This window comes from Salmo salar, chromosome ssa24 (assembly GCF_905237065.1).
Source record: "Salmo salar chromosome ssa24, Ssal_v3.1, whole genome shotgun sequence".
In the NCBI taxonomy this organism is placed as follows: domain Eukaryota; kingdom Metazoa; phylum Chordata; class Actinopteri; order Salmoniformes; family Salmonidae; genus Salmo; species Salmo salar.
Window position 1 is genome coordinate 46,070,837 of NC_059465.1, and position 19,995 is coordinate 46,090,831.

At 47.4% G+C, this 19,995-nt stretch overlaps 1 protein-coding gene across 1 annotated transcript in view; it reads right to left on the bottom strand.

Annotated features, from left to right (window-relative positions):
* Positions 1-19,995, bottom strand: part of LOC106585958 (PDZ domain-containing protein 2) — a 200,708-nt gene that overhangs the window by 80,479 nt on the left and 100,234 nt on the right. The window contains exon 4 of the mRNA XM_045706834.1: positions 18,785-19,307. Coding sequence (XP_045562790.1) covers positions 18,785-19,307 — 523 coding nt within the window. The remainder of the gene's footprint in view (positions 1-18,784; positions 19,308-19,995) is intronic.

Genomic DNA, 19,995 nt, shown 5'->3' on the forward strand with positions numbered 1-19,995 from the left:
GCATTGGTGGCAAATCTGATGGCTGATTGGTAAAGAACATCTAGCCGCTCGAGAGCACCCTTACCTGCCGATCTATAAATTACGTCTCCGTATTCTAGCATGGGTAGGATGGTCATCTGAATCAGGGTTAGTTTGGCAGCTGGGTTGATAGAGGAAACCAAGTCTAGATTTAACTTTAGCCTGCATCTTTGATATGTGCTGAGAGAAGGACAGTGTACCGTCTAGCCATACTCCCAAGTACTTGTATGAGGTGACTACGTCAAGCTCTAAACCCTCAGAGGAAGTAATCACACCTGTGGGGAGAGGGGCATTCTTCCTACCAAACCACATTACCTTTTGTTTTGGAGGTGTTCAGAACAACGTTTAAGGGTAGAGAAAGCTTGTTGTACACTTAGAAAGATTAAAACCAGTTGTAGATTCACTTTTACTGTTCCCATTTTCTGTTAACGGTTTTGCTCGGAGAAACAAAAAAACAACAGTATAGCAAAGTGAATAACCCTGAGTGTGTGAGTAGTGAGTAAGACACAAACAGACACTCTGAGAGCGCGAGTATTACCAAGCCACTGTCCTGTCCTGTCTGAAGATGTTATGTGTTGTGAGTGATGACAGGTAGCTAGGGAATTGCCTGAGGACAGTGAGTCAGTCAAGGACACACTTGTCTGGGCTCGTCCTTTTCCTTTCACCTCCCAACCCTTATCCAACGGCTAGTTTTTATCTTCCCTTTATTTAAACCAGTCAAGTCAGTTAAGAACAAATTCTTATTTACAACGACGGCCTAGGAACAGTGGGTTTAACTGTCTTGTTCAGTGGGCAGAACGACAGATTTGTACCTTGTCGGCTCGAGGATTCGAACTTGCAACCTTTCAGTTACTAGTTAAATGCTCTAACCACTTACGCTGCCCTCTCCTCTCCTCTCCCAACCCTAACCTTTATCCAACGTTTAGTCCTCTCCCAACCCTTATCCAATGGCTAGTCGTCTCCTCTCCAACCCTAACCCTTATCCAACGTTTAGTCCTCTCCCAACCCTTATCCAATGGCTAGTCCTCTCCTCTCCAACCCTAACCTTTATCCAACGTTTAGTCCTCTCCCAACCCTTATCCAATGGCTAGTCCTCTCCTCTCCAACCCTAACCCTTATCCAACGTTTAGTCCTCTCCCAACCCTTATCCAACGTTTAGTCCTCTCCCAACCCTTATCCAATGGTTAGTCCTCTCCTCTCCAACCCTTATCCAATGGCTAGTCCTCTCCTCTCCCAACCCTAACCCTTATCCAACATTTAGTCCTCTCCCAACCCTTATCCAATGGCTAGTCCTCTCCTCTCCAACCCTAACCCTTATCCAACGTTTAGTCCTCTCCCAGCCCTTATCCAATGGCTAGTCCTCTCCTCTCCTCTCCCAACCCTTATCCAATGGCTAGTCCTCTCCTCTCCCAGCCCCAACCCTTATCCAATGGCTAGTCCTCTCCTCTCCCAGCCCTAACCCTTATCCAATGGCTAGTCCTCTCCTCTCCCAACCCTTATCCAATGGCTAGTCCTCTCCTCTCCCAGCCCTAACCCTTATCCAATGGCTAGTCCTCTCCTCTCCCAACCCTAACCCTTATCCAACGTTTAGTCCTCTCCCAGCCCTTATCCAATGGCTAGTCCTCTCCTCTCCTCTCCCAACCCTTATCCAATGGCTAGTCCTCTCCTCTCCCAGCCCCAACCCTTATCCAATGGCTAGTCCTCTCCTCTCCCAGCCCTAACCCTTATCCAATGGCTAGTCCTCTCCTCTCCCAACCCTTATCCAATGGCTAGTCCTCTCCTCTCCCAGCCCTAACCCTTATCCAATGGCTAGTCCTCTCCTCTCCCAACCCTTATCCAATGGCTAGTCCTCTCCTCTCCCAGCCCCAACCCTTATCCAATGGCTAGTCCTCTCCTCTCCCAGCCCCAACCCTTATCCAATGGCTAGTCCTCTCCTCTCCCAGCCCTAACCCTTATCCAATGGCTAGTCCTCTCCTCTCCCAACCCTAACCCTTATCCAATGGCTAGTCCTCTCCTCTCCCAGCCCCAACCCTTATCCAATGGCTAGTCCTCTCCTCTCCCAGCCCCAACCCTTATCCAATGGCTAGTCCTCTCCTCTCCCAGCCCTAACCCTTATCCAATGGCTAGTCCTCTCCTCTCCTCTACCAACCCTTATCCAATGGTTAGTCCTCTCCTCTACCAACCCTAACCCTTATCCAATGGCTAGTCCTCTCCTCTCCCAACCCTTATCCAATGGCTAGTCCTCTCCTCTCCCAACCCTAACCCTTATCCAATGGCTAGTCCTCTCCTCTCCCAACCCTTATCCAATGGTTAGTCCTCTCCTCTCCAACCCTTATCCAATGGTTAGTCCTCTCCTCTCCCAACCCTTATCCAATGGTTAGTCCTCTCCTCTCCAACCCTTATCCAACGGTTAGTCCTCTCCTCTCCAACCCTTATCCAACGGTTAGTCCTCTCCTCTCTCTCTTAGTACTAGCTGTCGAACCCGACTCTTTAATTCAAACAACATCAAAACAGCAAATCCTCTCCTAGTCCTGACTGTCTTTTAGACCAACAGTGGAAGAGCCCGACACCAACTACAGCCATTAGTCGTGAATGGTATTGAGCTAACAGTGAGAGAGACAGAACAACTCACCCCCTGATGAAAGCTCTTCAGCCAAAACGTAGAAACGATCAAGAAGGAGACAAGAGTGTTCAACTTCCTTAATTATTTGTAGAGACAACAGATCAAAACAACAGACCATCTTCGCATCGCTGGCATTCAACAAGGCCCTCCGACATGTCACAGTCATGTCACATCTCTGTGAGTTCCCACGCTGTATCACTTTTCATTTTCCACCGCTTCCCAACTCCCCTGAACTCCTCAGAGCAACGATCAAGGAGACAAGAGTGTTCAACTTTACTGTAGTATTTTGTACTCCCCTGAACTCCCCTCAGACAGTCTTACAGAATACAAGAGAGGCCGGATCGAACAGAAACAATATTATCTTGTATACACAGCTTTCATCTGTATCCCACATGAACATATAATTATAGTGTGTACTACGGTTGGAATATTATAGTATTTACTGTAGTATTTTTTGGAGACTTCACTGTAGTTTACTGTATTTACAGTGAACTATAGTATATAGTATAAATACTGTGGTAAATGCAAACTGTAGTATATATTGTAGTTTACTGTATTTACAGTAAACTTTATTTACAGGAAAAGAGTTAGAGTTAACAGTGGTTAGAGTTAACAGTAGTTAGAGTTAACAGTAGTTAACAGTAGTTAGAGTTAACAGTAGTTAGAGTTAACAGTAGTTAGAGTTAACAGTAGTTAACAGTAGTTAGAGTTAACAGTAGTTAGAGTTAACAGTGGTTAGAGTTAACAGTAGTTAACAGTAGTTAGAGTTAACAGTAGTCAGAGTTAACAGTAGTTAGAGTTAACAGTAGTTAGAGTTAACAGTAGTCAGAGTTAACAGTAGTCAGAGTTAACAGTAGTTAGAGTTAACAGTAGTCAGAGTTAACAGTAGTTAGAGAAAACAGTAGTTAGAGTAAACAGTAGTTAGAGTTAACAGCAGTTAGAGTTAACAGTAGTCAGAGTTAACAGTAGTCAGAGTTAACAGTAGTTAGAGTTAACAGTAGTTAACAGTAGTCAGAGTTAACAGTAGTTAACAGTAGTTAGAGTTAACAGTAGTTAGAGTTAACAGTAGTTAGAGTAAACAGTAGTTAGAGTTAACAGTAGTCAGAGTTAACAGTAGTTAGAGTTAACAGTAGTTAGAGTTAACAGTAGTTAGAGTTAACAGTAGTTAGAGAAAACAGTAGTTAGAGTAAACAGTAGTTAGAGTTAACAGCAGTTAGAGTTAACAGTAGTCAGAGTTAACAGTAGTCAGAGTTAACAGTCGTTAGAGTTAACAGTAGTTAGACGGTAGCGTGCTGTTGTGTGTATTTGCTTAGCATTGATCCACTTTGTCTGTGGTTCTGTGGTGAGGTTAGTCACCGTGGATGACTCACGTGTGTACACGGGAGAGTTTGTTGGCAGGATTACAGTATTTCCGAAGAAAAGCTAACTAAACATGTAGCTAACGCAATCCCCATTCAGAAGGAAGACGGGCCTCTACAAACAACAGAATGTCTCACGTCATTCCCTACTACTGTTTGTCTCCTCAGTTCGGTCTCATTGATGTCTGGAAGTGACCCATCCACTTGTCTTCAATCTCTAAACTAGCCAGGCCTGTCAGGGCCTCAAGGCAGCCTAACCCTCTCTGATTGGCTAAATGCTGATTTATACCCTACAGAGTGGAGCGCAGTGTCGCAAAGTCAGTTTTTCGTCACTTGTAGAGCGCTCTGACATTTAAAGTACTCTCGCGTCACATAAAAATGTTAACGCGCCGAATAATTCCTTATTAACTGCTGTTGGGGCAGTGTTGTGTAGGCAATACCATACTATATACAGGGCCACTTAATACCATACTATATACAGGGTCAGGTTAATACCAAACTATATACAGTTAATACCATACTATATACAGGGTCAGTTAATACCATACTATATACAGGGTCAGTTAATACCATAATATATACAGGGTCAGTTAATACCATACTATATACAGTTAATACCATACTATATACAGGGTCAGTTAATACCATACTATATACAGTTAATACCATACTATATACAGTTAATACCATACTATATACAGGGTCAATTAATACCATACTATATACAGTTAATACCATACTATATACAGGGTCAGTTAATACCATACTATATACAGGGTCAGGTAATACCATACTATATACAGTTAATACCATACTATATACAGTTAATACCATACTATATACAGTTAATACCATACTATATAGAGGGTCAGTTAATACCATACTATATACAGGGTCAGGTTAATACCATACTATATACAGTTAATACCATACTATATACAGGGTCAGGTTAATACCATACTATATACAGTTAATACCATACTATATAGAGGGTCAGTTAATACCATACTATATACAGGGTCAGGTTAATACCATACTATATACAGTTAATACCATACTATATACAGGGTCAGGTTAATACCATACTATATACAGTTAATACCATACTATATACAGGGTCAGTTAATACCATACTATATACAGGGTCAGTTAATACCATACTATATACAGGGTCAGTTAATACCATACTATATACAGTTAATACCATACTATATACAGTTAATACCATACTATATACAGTTAATACCATACTATATAGAGGGTCAGTTAATACCATACTATATACAGGGTCAGGTTAATACCATACTATATACAGTTAATACCATACTATATACAGGGTCAGGTTAATACCATACTATATACAGTTAATACCATACTATATACAGGGTCAGTTAATACCATACTATATACAGTTAATACCATACTATATACAGTTAATACCATACTATATACAGGGTCAGTTAATACCATACTATATACAGGGTCAGTTAATACCACACTATATACAGGGTCAGTTAATACCACACTATATACAGGGTCAGTTAATACCATACTATATACAGGGTCAGGTTAATACCATACTATATACAGTTAATACCATACTATATACAGTTAATACCATACTATATACAGTTAATACCATACTATATACAGTTAATACCATACTATATACAGTTAATACCATACTATATACAGGGTCAGTTAATACCATACTATATACAGGGCCAGTTAATACCATACTATATACAGGGTCAGTTAATACCATACTATATACAGGGTCAGTTAATACCATACTATATACAGTTAATACCATACTATATACAGGGTCAGTTAATACCATACTATATACAGGTTAATACCATACTATATACAGTTAATACCATACTATATACAGGGTCAGGTAATACCATACTATATACAGTTAATACCATACTATATACAGGATCAGTTAATACCATACTATATACAGGATCAGTTAATACCATACTATATACAGTTAATACCATACTATATACAGTTAATACCATACTATATACAGGGTCAGGTAATACCATACTATATACAGGGTCAGTTAATACCATACTATATACAGGGTCAGTTAATACCATACTATATACAGGTTAATACCATACTATATACAGTTAATACCATACTATATACAGGGTCAGGTAATACCATACTATATACAGTTAATACCATACTATATACAGGATCAGTTAATACCATACTATATACAGGACCAGTTAATACCATACTATATACAGGGTCAGGTTAATACCATACTATATACAGTTAATACCATACTATATACAGGGTCAGGTTAATACCATACTATATACAGGGTCAGTTAATACCATACTATATACAGGGTCAGGTAATACCATACTATATACAGGGTCAGTTAATACCATACTATATACAGTTAATACCATACTATATACAGTTAATACCATACTATATACAGGGTCAGTTAATACCATACTATATACAGGATCAGTTAATACCATACTATATACAGGGCCAGTTAATACCATACTATATACAGGGTCAGTTAATACCATACTATATACAGGGTCAGGTTAATACCATACAATATACAGGTTCATACCATACTATATACAGGGTCAGTTAATACCATACTATATACAGTTAATACCATACTAAATACAGTTAATACCATACTATATACAGGGTCAGTTAATACCATACTATATACAGTTAATACCATACTATATACAGGGTCAGTTAATACCATACTATATACAGTTAATACCATACTATATACAGGGTCAGTTAATACCATACTATATACAGTTAATACCATACTATATACAGGGTCAGGTAATACCATACTATATACAGGGTCAGGTTAATACCATACTATATACAGGATCAGTGAATACCATACTATATACAGGGTCAGTTAATACCATACTATATACAGGGTCAGTTAATACCATACTATATACAGGATCAGTTAATACCATACTATATACAGTTAATACCATACTATATACAGGGTCAGTTAATACCATACTATATACAGTTAATACCATACTATATACAGTTAATACCATACTATATACAGGGTCAGTTAATACCATACTATATACAGGGTCAGTTAATACCATACTATATACAGTTAATACCATACTATATACAGTTAATACCATACTATATACAGGGTCAGTTAATACCATACTATATACAGGGTCAGTTAATACCATACTATATACAGGGTCAGGTCAATAAGTTTACATACACCTTAGCCAAATACATTTAAACTACATTTTTCACAATTCCTGACATTTAATCCTTGTAAAAATTCCCTGTCTTAGGTCAGTTAGGATCACCACTTAATTTTAAGAATGTGAAATGTCAGAATAATAGTAGAGATAATTATTTATTTCAGCTTTTATTCCTTTCATCACATTCATCACTTGGGTCAAATGTTTCGGGTAGCCTTCCACAAGCTTCCCACAATAAGTCGGGTGAATTTTGTCCCATTCCTCCTGACAGAGCTGGTGTAACTGAGTCAGGTTTGTAGGCCTCTTTGCTCGCACACGCATTTTCAGTTCTGCCCACAAATGTTCTATAAGATTGAGGTCAGGGCTTTGTGATGGCCACTCCAATACCTTGACTATCTTGTCCTTAAGCCATTTTGCCACAACTTTGGAATTATTTTTGGGGTCATTGTCCATTTGGAAGACCCATTTGCGACCAAGCTTTAACTTCCTGACTGATGTCTTGAGATGTTGTTTCAATATATCCACATAATTTTCCTCGCTCATGATGCCATCTATTTTGTGAAGTGCATCAGTCCCTCCTGCAGCAAAGCACCCCCACAACATGATGCTGCCACCCCCGTGCTTCACGGTTGGGATGGTGTTCTCCGGCTTGCAAGCCTTTTTCCTCCAAACATGACGATGGTCATTATGGCCAAACAGTTCTATTTTTGTTTCATCAGACCAGAGGACATTTCTCCAAGAAGTATGATCTTTGTCCCCATGTGCAGTTGCAAACCGTAGTCTGGCTTTTTATGGTGGTTTTGGAGCAGCGTTTATGTGAGTGGGTGTGGAGTCAGTATGAATGCATGTGCATATTATGTGTGAGTGAGCAGATGGAGTGTGTTGGAGTGACATAGTGTGTGAGTGTGTAAGGCCCTGTGAGTGTGCATAGAGACAAATACTGAAATTAAAAAGTAAATAAAGATAGAAGGTAAACTCGGTCCGTGAAGCTATTTTGTTAGCTATCTACCAGTCGTATTGCTTGGGGGTAGCAGGTGTTCAAGACCCTGTTGGTGCCAGACTTGATGCGCCGGTACCGCCTGCCGTGAGGAAGCAGAGAGAACAGTCTATGGCTTGGGTGGTCGGAGTCTTTAACGATTTTCTGGGCCTTTCTACCACACCGCCTGATATAGATGTCCTGGATGTTAGGGAGCTCGGCCCCAGTGATGTACTGTAGCTCCATGCAATCGAGGGCGGTGCAACTTGACATACCAGGCAGTGATGTAGCCAGTCAAAATCAAATCAAATCAAATGTATTTATATAGCCCTTCTTACATCAGCTGATATCTCAAACAGCAAGCAATGCAGGTGTAGAAGCACGGTGGCTAGGAAAAACTCCCTAGAAAGGCCAAAACCTAGGAAGAAACCTAGAAAGAAAATACTCTCAATGGCACAGCTGTAGAACCTTTTTCAGGATTTGAGGGCCCATGCCAAACTTTTTCAACTTCCTGAGGGGGAAGAATAGCTGTAGCTCTTCCTTCACGACTGTGCGTGTGTGTGAGGAACGTGTGTGTTTGGACACTGAGGAACTTGAAGCTCTCGACCTGCAGCCCCGTCGATGTGAATGGGGACGTGCTGGCCTCCCTGTTTCCTGTAGTCCACGATCAGCTCCTTGGTCTTACTGACGTCGAGGGAGAGGTTGAGGTTGAGGGAGAGGGAGAGGTTGAGGGAGAGGTTGAGGTTGAGGGAGAGGTTGAGGTGGAGGGAGAGGTGGAGAGAGAGGTTGAGGGAGAGGTTGAGGGAGAGGTTGAGGGAGAGGTTGAGGTTGAGGGAGAGGTTGAGGTTGAGGGAGAGGTTGAGGTTGAGGGAGAGGTTGAGGGAGAGGTTGAGGTGGAGGTTGAGGTGGAGGGAGAGGTTGAGGTGGAGGGAGAGGTTGAGGTGGAGGGAGAGGTTGAGGTGGAGGGAGAGTTGGATGTGGAGGGAGAGGTTGAGGTGGAGGGAGAGGTTGAGGTGGAGGGAGAGAGGGATGTGGAGGTTGAGGTTGAGGGAGAGGTTGAGGGAGAGGTTGAGGGAGAGGTTGAGGTTGAGGGAGAGGTTGAGAGAGAGGTTGAGGGAGAGGTTGAGGGAGAGGTTGAGGTGGAGGTTGAGGTGGAGGGAGAGGTTGAGGTGGAGGGAGAGGTTGAGGTGGAGGGAGAGGTGGATGTGGAGGGAGAGGTTGAGGTGGAGGGAGAGGTTGAGGTGGAGGGAGAGGTGGATGTGGAGGGAGAGGTTGAGGGAGAGGTTGAGGGAGAGGTTGAGGTTGAGGGAGAGGTTGAGAGAGAGGTTGAGGGAGAGGTTGAGGGAGAGTTTGAGGGAGAGGGAGAGGTTGAGGGAGAGGTTGAGGGAGAGGTTGAGGGAGAGGTGGAGGGAGAGGTGGAGGGAGAGGTTGAGGTTGAGGGAGAGGTTGAGGTGGAGGTTGAGGTGGAGGGAGAGGTTGAGGGAGAGGTTGAGGGAGAGGTTGAGGGAGAGGTTGAGGTGGAGGGAGAGGTTGAGGTGGAGGGAGAGGTGGAGGTTGAGGTTGAGGGAGAGATTGAGGGAGAGGTTGAGGGAGAGGTTGAGGTTGAGGGAGAGGTTGAGAGAGAGGTTGAGGGAGAGGTTGAGGGAGAGGTTGAGGGAGAGGTTGAGGTTGAGGGAGAGGTTGAGGTTGAGGGAGAGGTTGAGGTTGAGGGAGAGTTTGAGGGAGAGGTTGAGGGAGAGGTTGAGGGAGAGGTGGAGGGAGAGGTTGAGGTTGAGGGAGAGGTTGAGAGAGAGGTTGAGGGAGAGGTTGAGGGAGAGGTTGAGGGAGAGGTTGAGGTTGAGGGAGAGGTTGAGGTTGAGGGAGAGGTTGAGGTTGAGGGAGAGATTGAGGGAGAGGTTGAGGTGGAGGTTGAGGGAGAGGTTGAGGTGGAGGGAGAGGTTGAGGGAGAGGTTGAGGGAGAGGTTGAGGTTGAGGGAGAGGTTGAGGTGGAGGGAGAGGTTGAGGTGGAGGGAGAGGTTGAGGTGGAGGGAGAGGTGGATGTGGAGGGAGAGGTTGAGGTGGAGGGAGAGGTTGAGGTGGAGGGAGAGGTGGATGTGGAGGTTGAGGGAGAGGTTGAGGGAGAGGTTGAGGGAGAGGTTGAGGTTGAGGGAGAGGTTGAGAGAGAGGTTGAGGGAGAGGTTGAGGGAGAGGTTGAGGTGGAGGTTGAGGTGGAGGGAGAGGTTGAGGTGGAGGGAGAGGTTGAGGTGGAGGGAGAGGTTGAGGTGGAGGGAGAGGTGGATGTGGAGGGAGAGGTTGAGGTGGAGGGAGAGGTTGAGGTGGAGGGAGAGGTGGATGTGGAGGTTGAGGTTGAGGGAGAGGTTGAGGGAGAGGTTGAGGGAGAGGTTGAGGTTGAGGGAGAGGTTGAGAGAGAGGTTGAGGGAGAGGTTGAGGGAGAGTTTGAGGGAGAGGGAGAGGTTGAGGGAGAGGTTGAGGGAGAGGTTGAGGGAGAGATGGAGGGAGAGGTGGAGGGAGAGGTTGAGGTTGAGGGAGAGGTTGAGGTGGAGGTTGAGGTGGAGGGAGAGGTTGAGGGAGAGGTTGAGGGAGAGGTTGAGAGAGAGGTTGAGGGAGAGTTTGAGGGAGAGGTTGAGGGAGAGGTTGAGGGAGAGGTTGAGGGAGAGGTTGAGAGAGAGGTTGAGGGAGAGGTTGAGGGAGAGGTTGAGGGAGAGGTTGAGGTTGAGGGAGAGGTTGAGGTTGAGGGAGAGGTTGAGGTTGAGGGAGAGTTTGAGGGAGAGGTTGAGGGAGAGGTTGAGGGAGAGGTGGAGGGAGAGGTTGAGGTTGAGGGAGAGGTTGAGGGAGAGGTTGAGTTTGAGGTGGAGGGAGAGGTTGAGGGAGAGGTTGAGGTTGAGGGAGAGGTTGAGGGAGAGGTTGAGGAAGAGGTTGAGGTGGAGGGAGAGGTTGAGGTGGAGGGAGAGGTTGAGGTGGAGGGAGAGGTTGAGGGAGAGGTTGAGGTTGAGGGAGAGGTTGAGGGAGAGGTTGAGGTGGAGGGAGAGGTTGAGGGAGAGGTTGAGGGAGAGGGAGAGGTTGAGGTTGAGGGAGAGGTTGAGGTGGAGGGAGAGGTTGAGGTGGAGGGAGAGGTTGAGGGAGAGGTTGAGGTGGAGGGAGAGGTTGAGGTGGAGGGAGAGGTTGAGGTGGAGGGAGAGTTTGAGGGAGAGGTTGAGGTGGAGGGAGAGGTTGAGGTGGAGGGAGAGGTTGAGGGAGAGGTTGAGGTGGAGGGAGAGGTTGAGGGAGAGGTTGAGGTGGAGGGAGAGGTTGAGGGAGAGGTTGAGGTGGAGGGAGAGGTTGAGGGAGAGGTTGAGGTTGAGGGAGAGGTTGAGGGAGAGGTTGAGGGAGAGGTTGAGGTTGAGGGAGAGGTTGAGGTTGAGGGAGAGGTTGAGGGAGAGGGAGAGGTTGAGGGAGAGGTTGAGGGAGAGGTTGAGGTGGAGGGAGAGGTTGAGGGAGAGGTTGAGGGAGAGGTTGAGGTGGAGGGAGAGGTTGAGGGAGAGGTAGAGGTTGAGGGAGAGGTTGAGGGAGAGGTTGAGGTTGAGGGAGAGGTTGAGGGAGAGGTTGAGGGAGAGGTTGAGGTTGAGGGAGAGGTTGAGGTTGAGGGAGAGGTTGAGGTGGAGGGAGAGGTTGAGGTTGAGGGAGAGGTTGAGGGAGAGGTTGAGGTTGAGGGAGAGGTTGAGATTGAGGGAGAGGTTGAGGGAGAGGTTGAGGGAGAGGTTGAGGTTGAGGTTGAGGGAGAGGTTGTTGTTCTGGTACCACACTGTCAGTTCCATGACCTCCTCCCTGTAGGCTGACTCATCGTCGCCATTGATCAGGCTTACCACCGTCACGCTGTCGTGAACGGTGAGTACAGGAGGGGACTAAGCACTCACCCCTGTGGGGCCCCTGTGTTAAGGATCAGCGTGGCAGAGGTGATGTTGCCTACCCTTACCACCCGGGGTCGGCCCGTCAGGAAGTCCAGGATCCAGTTGGAGCGGGAGGTGTTCAGACCCAGCGTCCTAAGCTTAGTGACAATCTTGGAGGGGCCAATTGGTGTTGAACGCTGAGCTGTAGTCAATGAACAGCGTTCTCATATAGGTATTCCTCTTATCTAGGTGGGTGAGGGCAGTGTGGAGAAGCAATTGCGATTGCTTCATCTATTGATCTGTTGGGGCACTATGCATATTGGAGTGAATCTAGGGTGTCTGGGATGATGGAGATGATGTGAGCCATAACCAGCCTCTCATGAATACAGATGTGGGTGTTACAGGGCGGTAGTCATTGTGGCATGAAGCCTTAGAGTTCTTGGGAACAGGAATGATGGTGGTCATGTTTAAAACGTGGTGTTTACAGACTGAGACAAGGAGAGGTTGAAAATGTACAGTGAATATGTCTGCCAGCTGTTCTTTGCATGCTCTGAGAAAAGCTCCCTACCGCGGCCTTGCGAGTGTTGACCTGATTAAAGACCTTTCTCTCGGTCTCTGGCGTCGGAGAGCGAGATCACCCAATCCTCTGGGTCGGATGACGGCCCCTCACACCCGGCACTATGTTGTTGTTGTCAAAAGCATTGAGTGCATCTGGTAGAGAGACATCGTTGGGCAGATCACGGCTGGGTCTTCCTCTGTAATCCATAATGAACTGTAGACCCTGCCACGTGAGGTGGGTGTCAGAGCCTGTGTTATAATGATTACACATTAGTCCTATATTGTACTTTTGCTCGTTGGATGACTCTGCTGAGGTCATAGCGGGACTTCTGGTACTTGCTGTCCTCATCCGTAGCATCAGGGCTGTCTGGGATAGCTCTGTGTGTGGTAGCTCTGTGTGTGGTAGCCCCAGGGTTGTCTGGGATAGCTCTGTGTGTGGTAGCATCAGGGTTGTCTGGGATAGCTCTGTGTGTGGTAGCATCAGGGTTGTCTGGGATAGCTCTGTGTGTGATAGCTCTGTGTGTGGTAGCCCCAGGGTTGTCTGGGATAGCTCTGTGTGTGGTAGCATCAGGGTTGTCTGGGATAGCTCTGTGTGTGGTAGCTCTGTGTGTGGTAGCCCCAGGGTTGTCTGGGATAGCTCTGTGTCTGGTAGCCCCAGGGTTGTCTGGGATAGCTCTGTGTGTGGTAGCTCTGTGTGTGGTAGCATCAGGGTTGTCTGGGATAGCTCTGTGTGTGGTAGCCCCAGGGTTGTCTACGATAGCTCTGTGTGTGGTAGCCCCAGGGTTGTCTGGGATAGCTCTGTGTGTGGTAGCCCCAGGGTTGTCTGGGATAGCTCTGTGTGTGGTAGCTCTGTGTGTGGTATCCTCAGGGTTGTCTGGGATAGCTCTGTGTGTGGTAGCCCCAGGGTTGTCTGGGATAGCTCTGTGTGTGGTAGCCCCAGGGATGTCTGGGATAGCTCTGTGTGTGGTAGCTCTGTGTGTGGTAGCCCCAGGGTTGTCTGGGATAGCTCTGTGTGTGGTAGCCCCAGGGTTGTCTGGGATAGCTCTGTGTGTGGTAGCTCTGTGTGTGGTATCCTCAGGGTTGTCTGGGATAGCTCTGTGTGTGGTAGCCCCAGGGTTGTCTGGGATAGCTCTGTGTGTGGTAGCCCCAGGGTTGTCTGGGATAGCTCTGTGTGTGGTAGCTCTGTGTGTGGTAGCCCCAGGGTTGTCTGGGATAGCTCTGTGTGTGGTAGCCCCAGGGTTGTCTGGGATAGCTCTGTGTGTGGTAGCCCCAGGGTTGTCTGGGATAGCTCTGTGTGTGGTAGCTCTGTGTGTGGTAGCCCCAGGGTTGTCTGGGATAGCTCTGTGTGTGGTAGCCCCAGGGTTGTCTGGGATAGCTCTGTGTGTGGTAGCCCCAGGGTTGTCTGGGATAGCTCTGTGTGTGGTAGCATCAGGGTTGTCTGGGATAGCTCTGCGTGTGGTAGCCTCAGGGTTGTCTGGGATAGCTCTGTGTGTGGTAGCTCTGTGTGTGGTAGCCCCAGGGTTGTCTGGGATAGCTCTGTGTGTGGTAGCCCCAGGGTTGTCTGGGATAGCTCTGTGTGTGGTAGCCCCAGGGTTGTCTGGGATAGCTCTGTGTGTGGTAGCTCTGTGTGTGGTAGCCCCAGGGTTGTCTGGGATAGCTCTGTGTGTGGTAGCCCCAGGGTTGTCTGGGATAGCTCTGTGTGTGGTAGCCCCAGGGTTGTCTGGGATAGCTCTGTGTGTGGTAGCCCCAGGGTTGTCTGGGATAGCTCTGTGTGTGGTAGCATCAAGGTTGTCTGGGATAGCTCTGTGTGTGGTAGCATCAGGGTTGTCTGGGATAGCTCTGTGTGTGATAGCTCTGTGTGTGGTAGCCCCAGGGTTGTCTGGGATAGCTCTGTGTGTGGTAGCATCAGGGTTGTCTGGGATAGCTCTGTGTGTGGTAGCTCTGTGTGTGGTAGCATCAGGGTTGTCTGGGATAGCTCTGTGTGTGGTAGCCCCAGGGTTGTCTACGATAGCTCTGTGTGTGGTAGCCCCAGGGTTGTCTGGGATAGCTCTGTGTGTGGTAGCATCAGGGTTGTCTGGGATAGCTCTGTGTGTGGTAGCTCTGTGTGTGGTAGCATCAGGGTTGTCTGGGATAGCTCTGTGTGTGGTAGCCCCAGGGTTGTCTACGATAGCTCTGTGTGTGGTAGCATCAGGGTTGTCTGGGATAGCTCTGCGTGTGGTAGCCTCAGGGTTCACCTTCCAACAGAACAACGACCCTCAGCACACAGCCAAGACAACACAAGATTGTCTTCGGGACGTCTTTGAAGTCTTAAAGTCTCTGAATGTCCTTGAGTGGCCCAGCCAGAGCCCGGACTTGAATCCAATAGAACATCTCTGGAGAGACCTGAAAATAGCTGTGCAGCAATGCTCCCCATCCAACCTGACAGAGCTTGAGAGGATCTGCAGAGAAGAATGGGAGAAACTCCCCAAATACAGGTGTACCAAGCTTGTAGAGTCATACCCAAGAAGACTTGAGACTGTAATCGCTGCCGAAGGTGCTTCAACAAAGTAGAGTAAAAGGTCTGAATACTTATGTAAATGTGATATTTCAGTTTTTTTTTTTTTTTATACATTTGTAATTTTTTGCTTTGTCATTATGGTGTATTGTGTGTAGATTTATGAGGAGAAAAAAACTATTTAATCTATTTTAGAATGAGGCTGTAACGTAACAAAATGTGGAAAAAGTCAAGGGGTCTGAATACTTTCCGAATGCACTGTAGGGGTCAAATACTTTGCACTTAATTTAGCTTATGAGTTGTGATCTTTTACTATTGCAATGGTTCCATCGTACCAACATAAATCTAGACTTGGTTTCCTCTATAATAAATATACTAAACCAAGCGACTCCATTTGACCAATGTGTTGGACCCATGTCTCACCATGGAGCGCTCTGAAATACCTGACTAGAGGAATCACTGCTTAGAGACTGTCTGTCTTACCTGACTGGAGGTATCACTGCTTAGAGACTGTCTGTCTTACCTGACTGGAGGTATCACTGCTGAGAGACTGTCTGTCTTACCTGACTGGAGGTATCACTGCTTAGAGACTGTCTGTCTTACCTGACTGGAGGTATCACTGCTTAGAGACTGTCTGAAATACCTGACTGGAGGTATCACTGCTTAGAGACTGTCTGTCTTACCTGACTGGAGGTATCACTGCTTAGAGACTGTCTGTCTTACCTGACTGGAGGTATCACTGCTTAGAGACTGTCTGTCTTACCTGACTGGAGGTATCACTGCTTAGAGACTGTCTGTCTTACCTGACTGGAGGTATCACTGCTTAGAGACTGTCTGAAATACCTGACTGGAGGAATCACTGCTTAGAGACTGTCTGTCTTACCTGACTGGAGGAATCACTGCTTAGAGACTGTCTGTCTTACCTGACTGGAGGTATCACTGCTTAGAGACTGTCTGAAATACCTGACTGGAGGTATCACTGCTTAGAGACTGTCTGTCTTACCTGACTGGAGGTATCACTGCTTAGAGACTGTCTGTCTTACCTGACTGGAGGAATCACTGCTTAGAGACTGTCTGTCTAACCTGACTGGAGGTATCACTGCTTAGAGACTGTCTGTCTTACCTGACTGGAGGAATCACTGCTTAGAGACTGTCTGTCTTACCTGACTGGAGGTATCACTGCTTAGAGACTGTCTGTCTTACCTGACTGGAGGTATCACTGCTTAGAGACTGTCTGTCTTACCTGACTGGAGGTATCACTGCTTAGAGACTGTCTGTCTTACCTGACTGGAGGTATCACTGCTTAGAGACTGTCTGTCTTACCTGACTGGAGGTATCACTGCTTAGAGACTGTCTGTCTTACCTGACTGGAGGTATCACTGCTGAGAGACTGTCTGTCTTACCTGACTAGAGGTATCACTGCTTAGAGACTGTCTGAAATACCTGACTGGAGGTATCACTGCTTAGAGACTGTCTGTCTTACCTGACTAGAGGTATCACTGCTTAGAGACTGTCTGTCTTACCTGACTGGAGGTATCACTGCTTAGAGACTGTCTGTCTTACCTGACTGGAGGTATCACTGCTTAGAGACTGTCTGTCTTACCTGACTGGAGGTATCACTGCTTAGAGACTGTCTGTCTTACCTGACTGGAGGTATCACTGCTTAGAGACTGTCTGTCTTACCTGACTGGAGGTATCACTGCTTAGAGACTGTCTGTCTTACCTGACTGGAGGTATCACTGCTGAGAGACTGTCTGTCTTACCTGACTGGAGGTATCACTGCTTAGAGACTGTCTGTCTTACCTGACTGGAGGAATCACTGCTTAGAGACTGTCTGTCTTACCTGACTGGAGGAATCACTGCTTAGAGACTGTCTGTCTTACCTGACTGGAGGTATCACTGCTTAGAGACTGTCTGTCTTACCTGACTGGAGGTATCACTGCTGAGAGACTGTCTGTCTTACCTGACTGGAGGTATCACTGCTTAGAGACTGTCTGTCTTACCTGACTGGAGGTATCACTGCTTAGAGACTGTCTGTCTTACCTGACTGGAGGTATCACTGCTGAGAGACTGTCTGTCTTACCTGACTGGAGGTATCACTGCTTAGAGACTGTCTGTCTTACCTGACTGGAGGTATCACTGCTTAGAGACTGTCTGAAATACCTGACTGGAGGTATCACTGCTTAGAGACTGTCTGTCTTACCTGACTGGAGGTATCACTGCTTAGAGACTGTCTGTCTTACCTGACTGGAGGTATCACTGCTTAGAGACTGTCTGTCTTACCTGACTGGAGGTATCACTGCTTAGAGACTGTCTGTCTTACCTGACTGGAGGTATCACTGCTTAGAGACTGTCTGTCTTACCTGACTGGAGGTATCACTGCTTAGAGACTGTCTGTCTTACCTGACTGGAGGTATCACTGCTTAGAGACTGTCTGTCTTACCTGACTGGAGGTATCACTGCTTAGAGACTGTCTGTCTTACCTGACTGGAGGTATCACTGCTGAGAGACTGTCTGTCTTACCTGACTGGAGGTATCACTGCTTAGAGACTGTCTGTCTTACCTGACTAGAGGTATCACTGCTTAGAGACTGTCTGAAATACCTGACTGGAGGTATCACTGCTTAGAGACTGTCTGTCTTACCTGACTGGAGGTATCACTGCTGAGAGACTGTCTGTCTTACCTGACTGGAGGTATCACTGCTGAGAGACTGTCTGTCTTACCTGACTGGAGGTATCACTGCTTAGAGACTGTCTGTCTTACCTGACTAGAGGTATCACTGCTTAGAGACTGTCTGAAATACCTGACTGGAGGTATCACTGCTTAGAGACTGTCTGTCTTACCTGACTGGAGGTATCACTGCTTAGAGACTGTCTGTCTTACCTGACTGGAGGAATCACTGCTTAGAGACTGTCTGTCTTACCTGACTGGAGGTATCACTGCTTAGAGACTGTCTGTCTTACCTGACTGGAGGAATCACTGCTTAGAGACTGTCTGTCTTACCTGACTGGAGGTATCACTGCTTAGAGACTGTCTGTCTTACCTGACTGGAGGAATCACTGCTTAGAGACTGTCTGTCTTACCTGACTGGAGGTATCACTGCTTAGAGACTGTCTGTCTTACCTGACTGGAGGTATCACTGCTTAGAGACTGTCTGTCTTACCTGACTGGAGGTATCACTGCTTAGAGACTGTCTGTCTTACCTGACTGGAGGTATCACTGCTTAGAGACTGTCTGTCTTACCTGACTGGAGGTATCACTGCTTAGAGACTGTCTGTCTTACCTGACTGGAGGAATCACTGCTTAGAGACTGTCTGTCTTACCTGACTGGAGGTATCACTGCTTAGAGACTGTCTGTCTTACCTGACTGGAGGAATCACTGCTTAGAGACTGTCTGTCTTACCTGACTGGAGGTATCACTGCTTAGAGACTGTCTGTCTTACCTGACTGGAGGAATCACTGCTTAGAGACTGTCTGTCTTACCTGACTGGAGGAATCACTGCTTAGAGACTGTCTGTCTTACCTGACTGGAGGAATCACTGCTTAGAGACTGTCTGTCTTACCTGACTGGAGGTATCACTGCTTAGAGACTGTCTGTCTTACCTGACTGGAGGTATCACTGCTTAGAGACTGTCTGTCTTACCTGACTGGAGGAATCACTGCTGAATGACTCTGTCTTGCGTTCTGACAGTCCCCTGTGGGAGCGATTCGGCAGGGTGGCGGTCCCTCCAATGTTCAGCAAGTTACGGGGGATCGCTAGAGGGGGCAGGACAGTCACGGGCCCCTCAGCCTTCCTTCCTGGTCTCCCCTCAGGGGGCGTGACCGCCATCTCCATGGATACCGTGGATCCTCTGTAGCCGTGGTAACCATTCTCCAGCGTCTCCCTGCCGCCATCGTCACAGCTACCGTCCTTACCGTCTGCACTATCACGATTTAACGACGACCGGGAGATGACGCCGAACTTTCGCAAACGTTTGCCATCGCCGTTCTGCGTCGGCGGGCTACTGGGAGTCTCGGAGGAGACGGCGCTCAGGTCATCCAGAGAGTGGGTGGAGACACCACTGGTGCTGTTTCTATTGGACGGAGGGAGAGGGGCTTTACGTTTGATCCTCCGGAGCATGATCAGGTAGACGCAGCCTCCACTCCAGCACTGGTCAGCCAGGTAACTGTAGAGAAGAGGAGAGGAGGTGGAGGAGGAGGAGAGGAGGAGGAGGAGGAGGAAGAGGAGGAGAGGCGATGGAGAGGAGGAGGAGGAGAGGAGGAGGACAGGCGATGGAGAGGAGGAGGAGGAGAGGAGGAGGACAGGCGATGGAGAGGAGGAGGAGGAGGAGGACAGGAGATGGAGAGGAGGAGGAGAGGAGGAAATTAGGAGAGGAGGAGACAGGAGATGGAGAGGAGGAGGAGGAGAGGAGATAAAGAGGAGAAGGACAGGAGATGGAGAGGAGAGGAGGAGGACAGGCGATGGAGAGGAGGAGGAGGAGGAGGAGAGGAGATGGAGAGGAGAGGAGGAGGAGGAGGAGGAGAAGAGGAGGAGGACAGGAGATGGAGAGGAGGAGGAGAGGAGATGGAGAGGAGAGGAGGAGGAGAGGAGAAGGAGGAGGAGGAGGAGAAGAGGAGGAGGACAGGAGATGTAGAGGAGGAGGAGAGGAGATGGAGAGGAGATGGAGAGGAGGAGGAGAGGAGGAGGAGGAGGAGAGAGGAGATGGAGAGGAGGAGGAGGAGAGGAGGAGAGGAGGAAGAGAGGAGATGGAGAGGAGGAGGAGGAGGAGAGGACATGAGAGGAGGAGGAGGAGAGGAGGAGATGGAGAGGAGATGGAGAGGAGGAGGAGGACAGGAGAGGAGGCGGACAGGAGA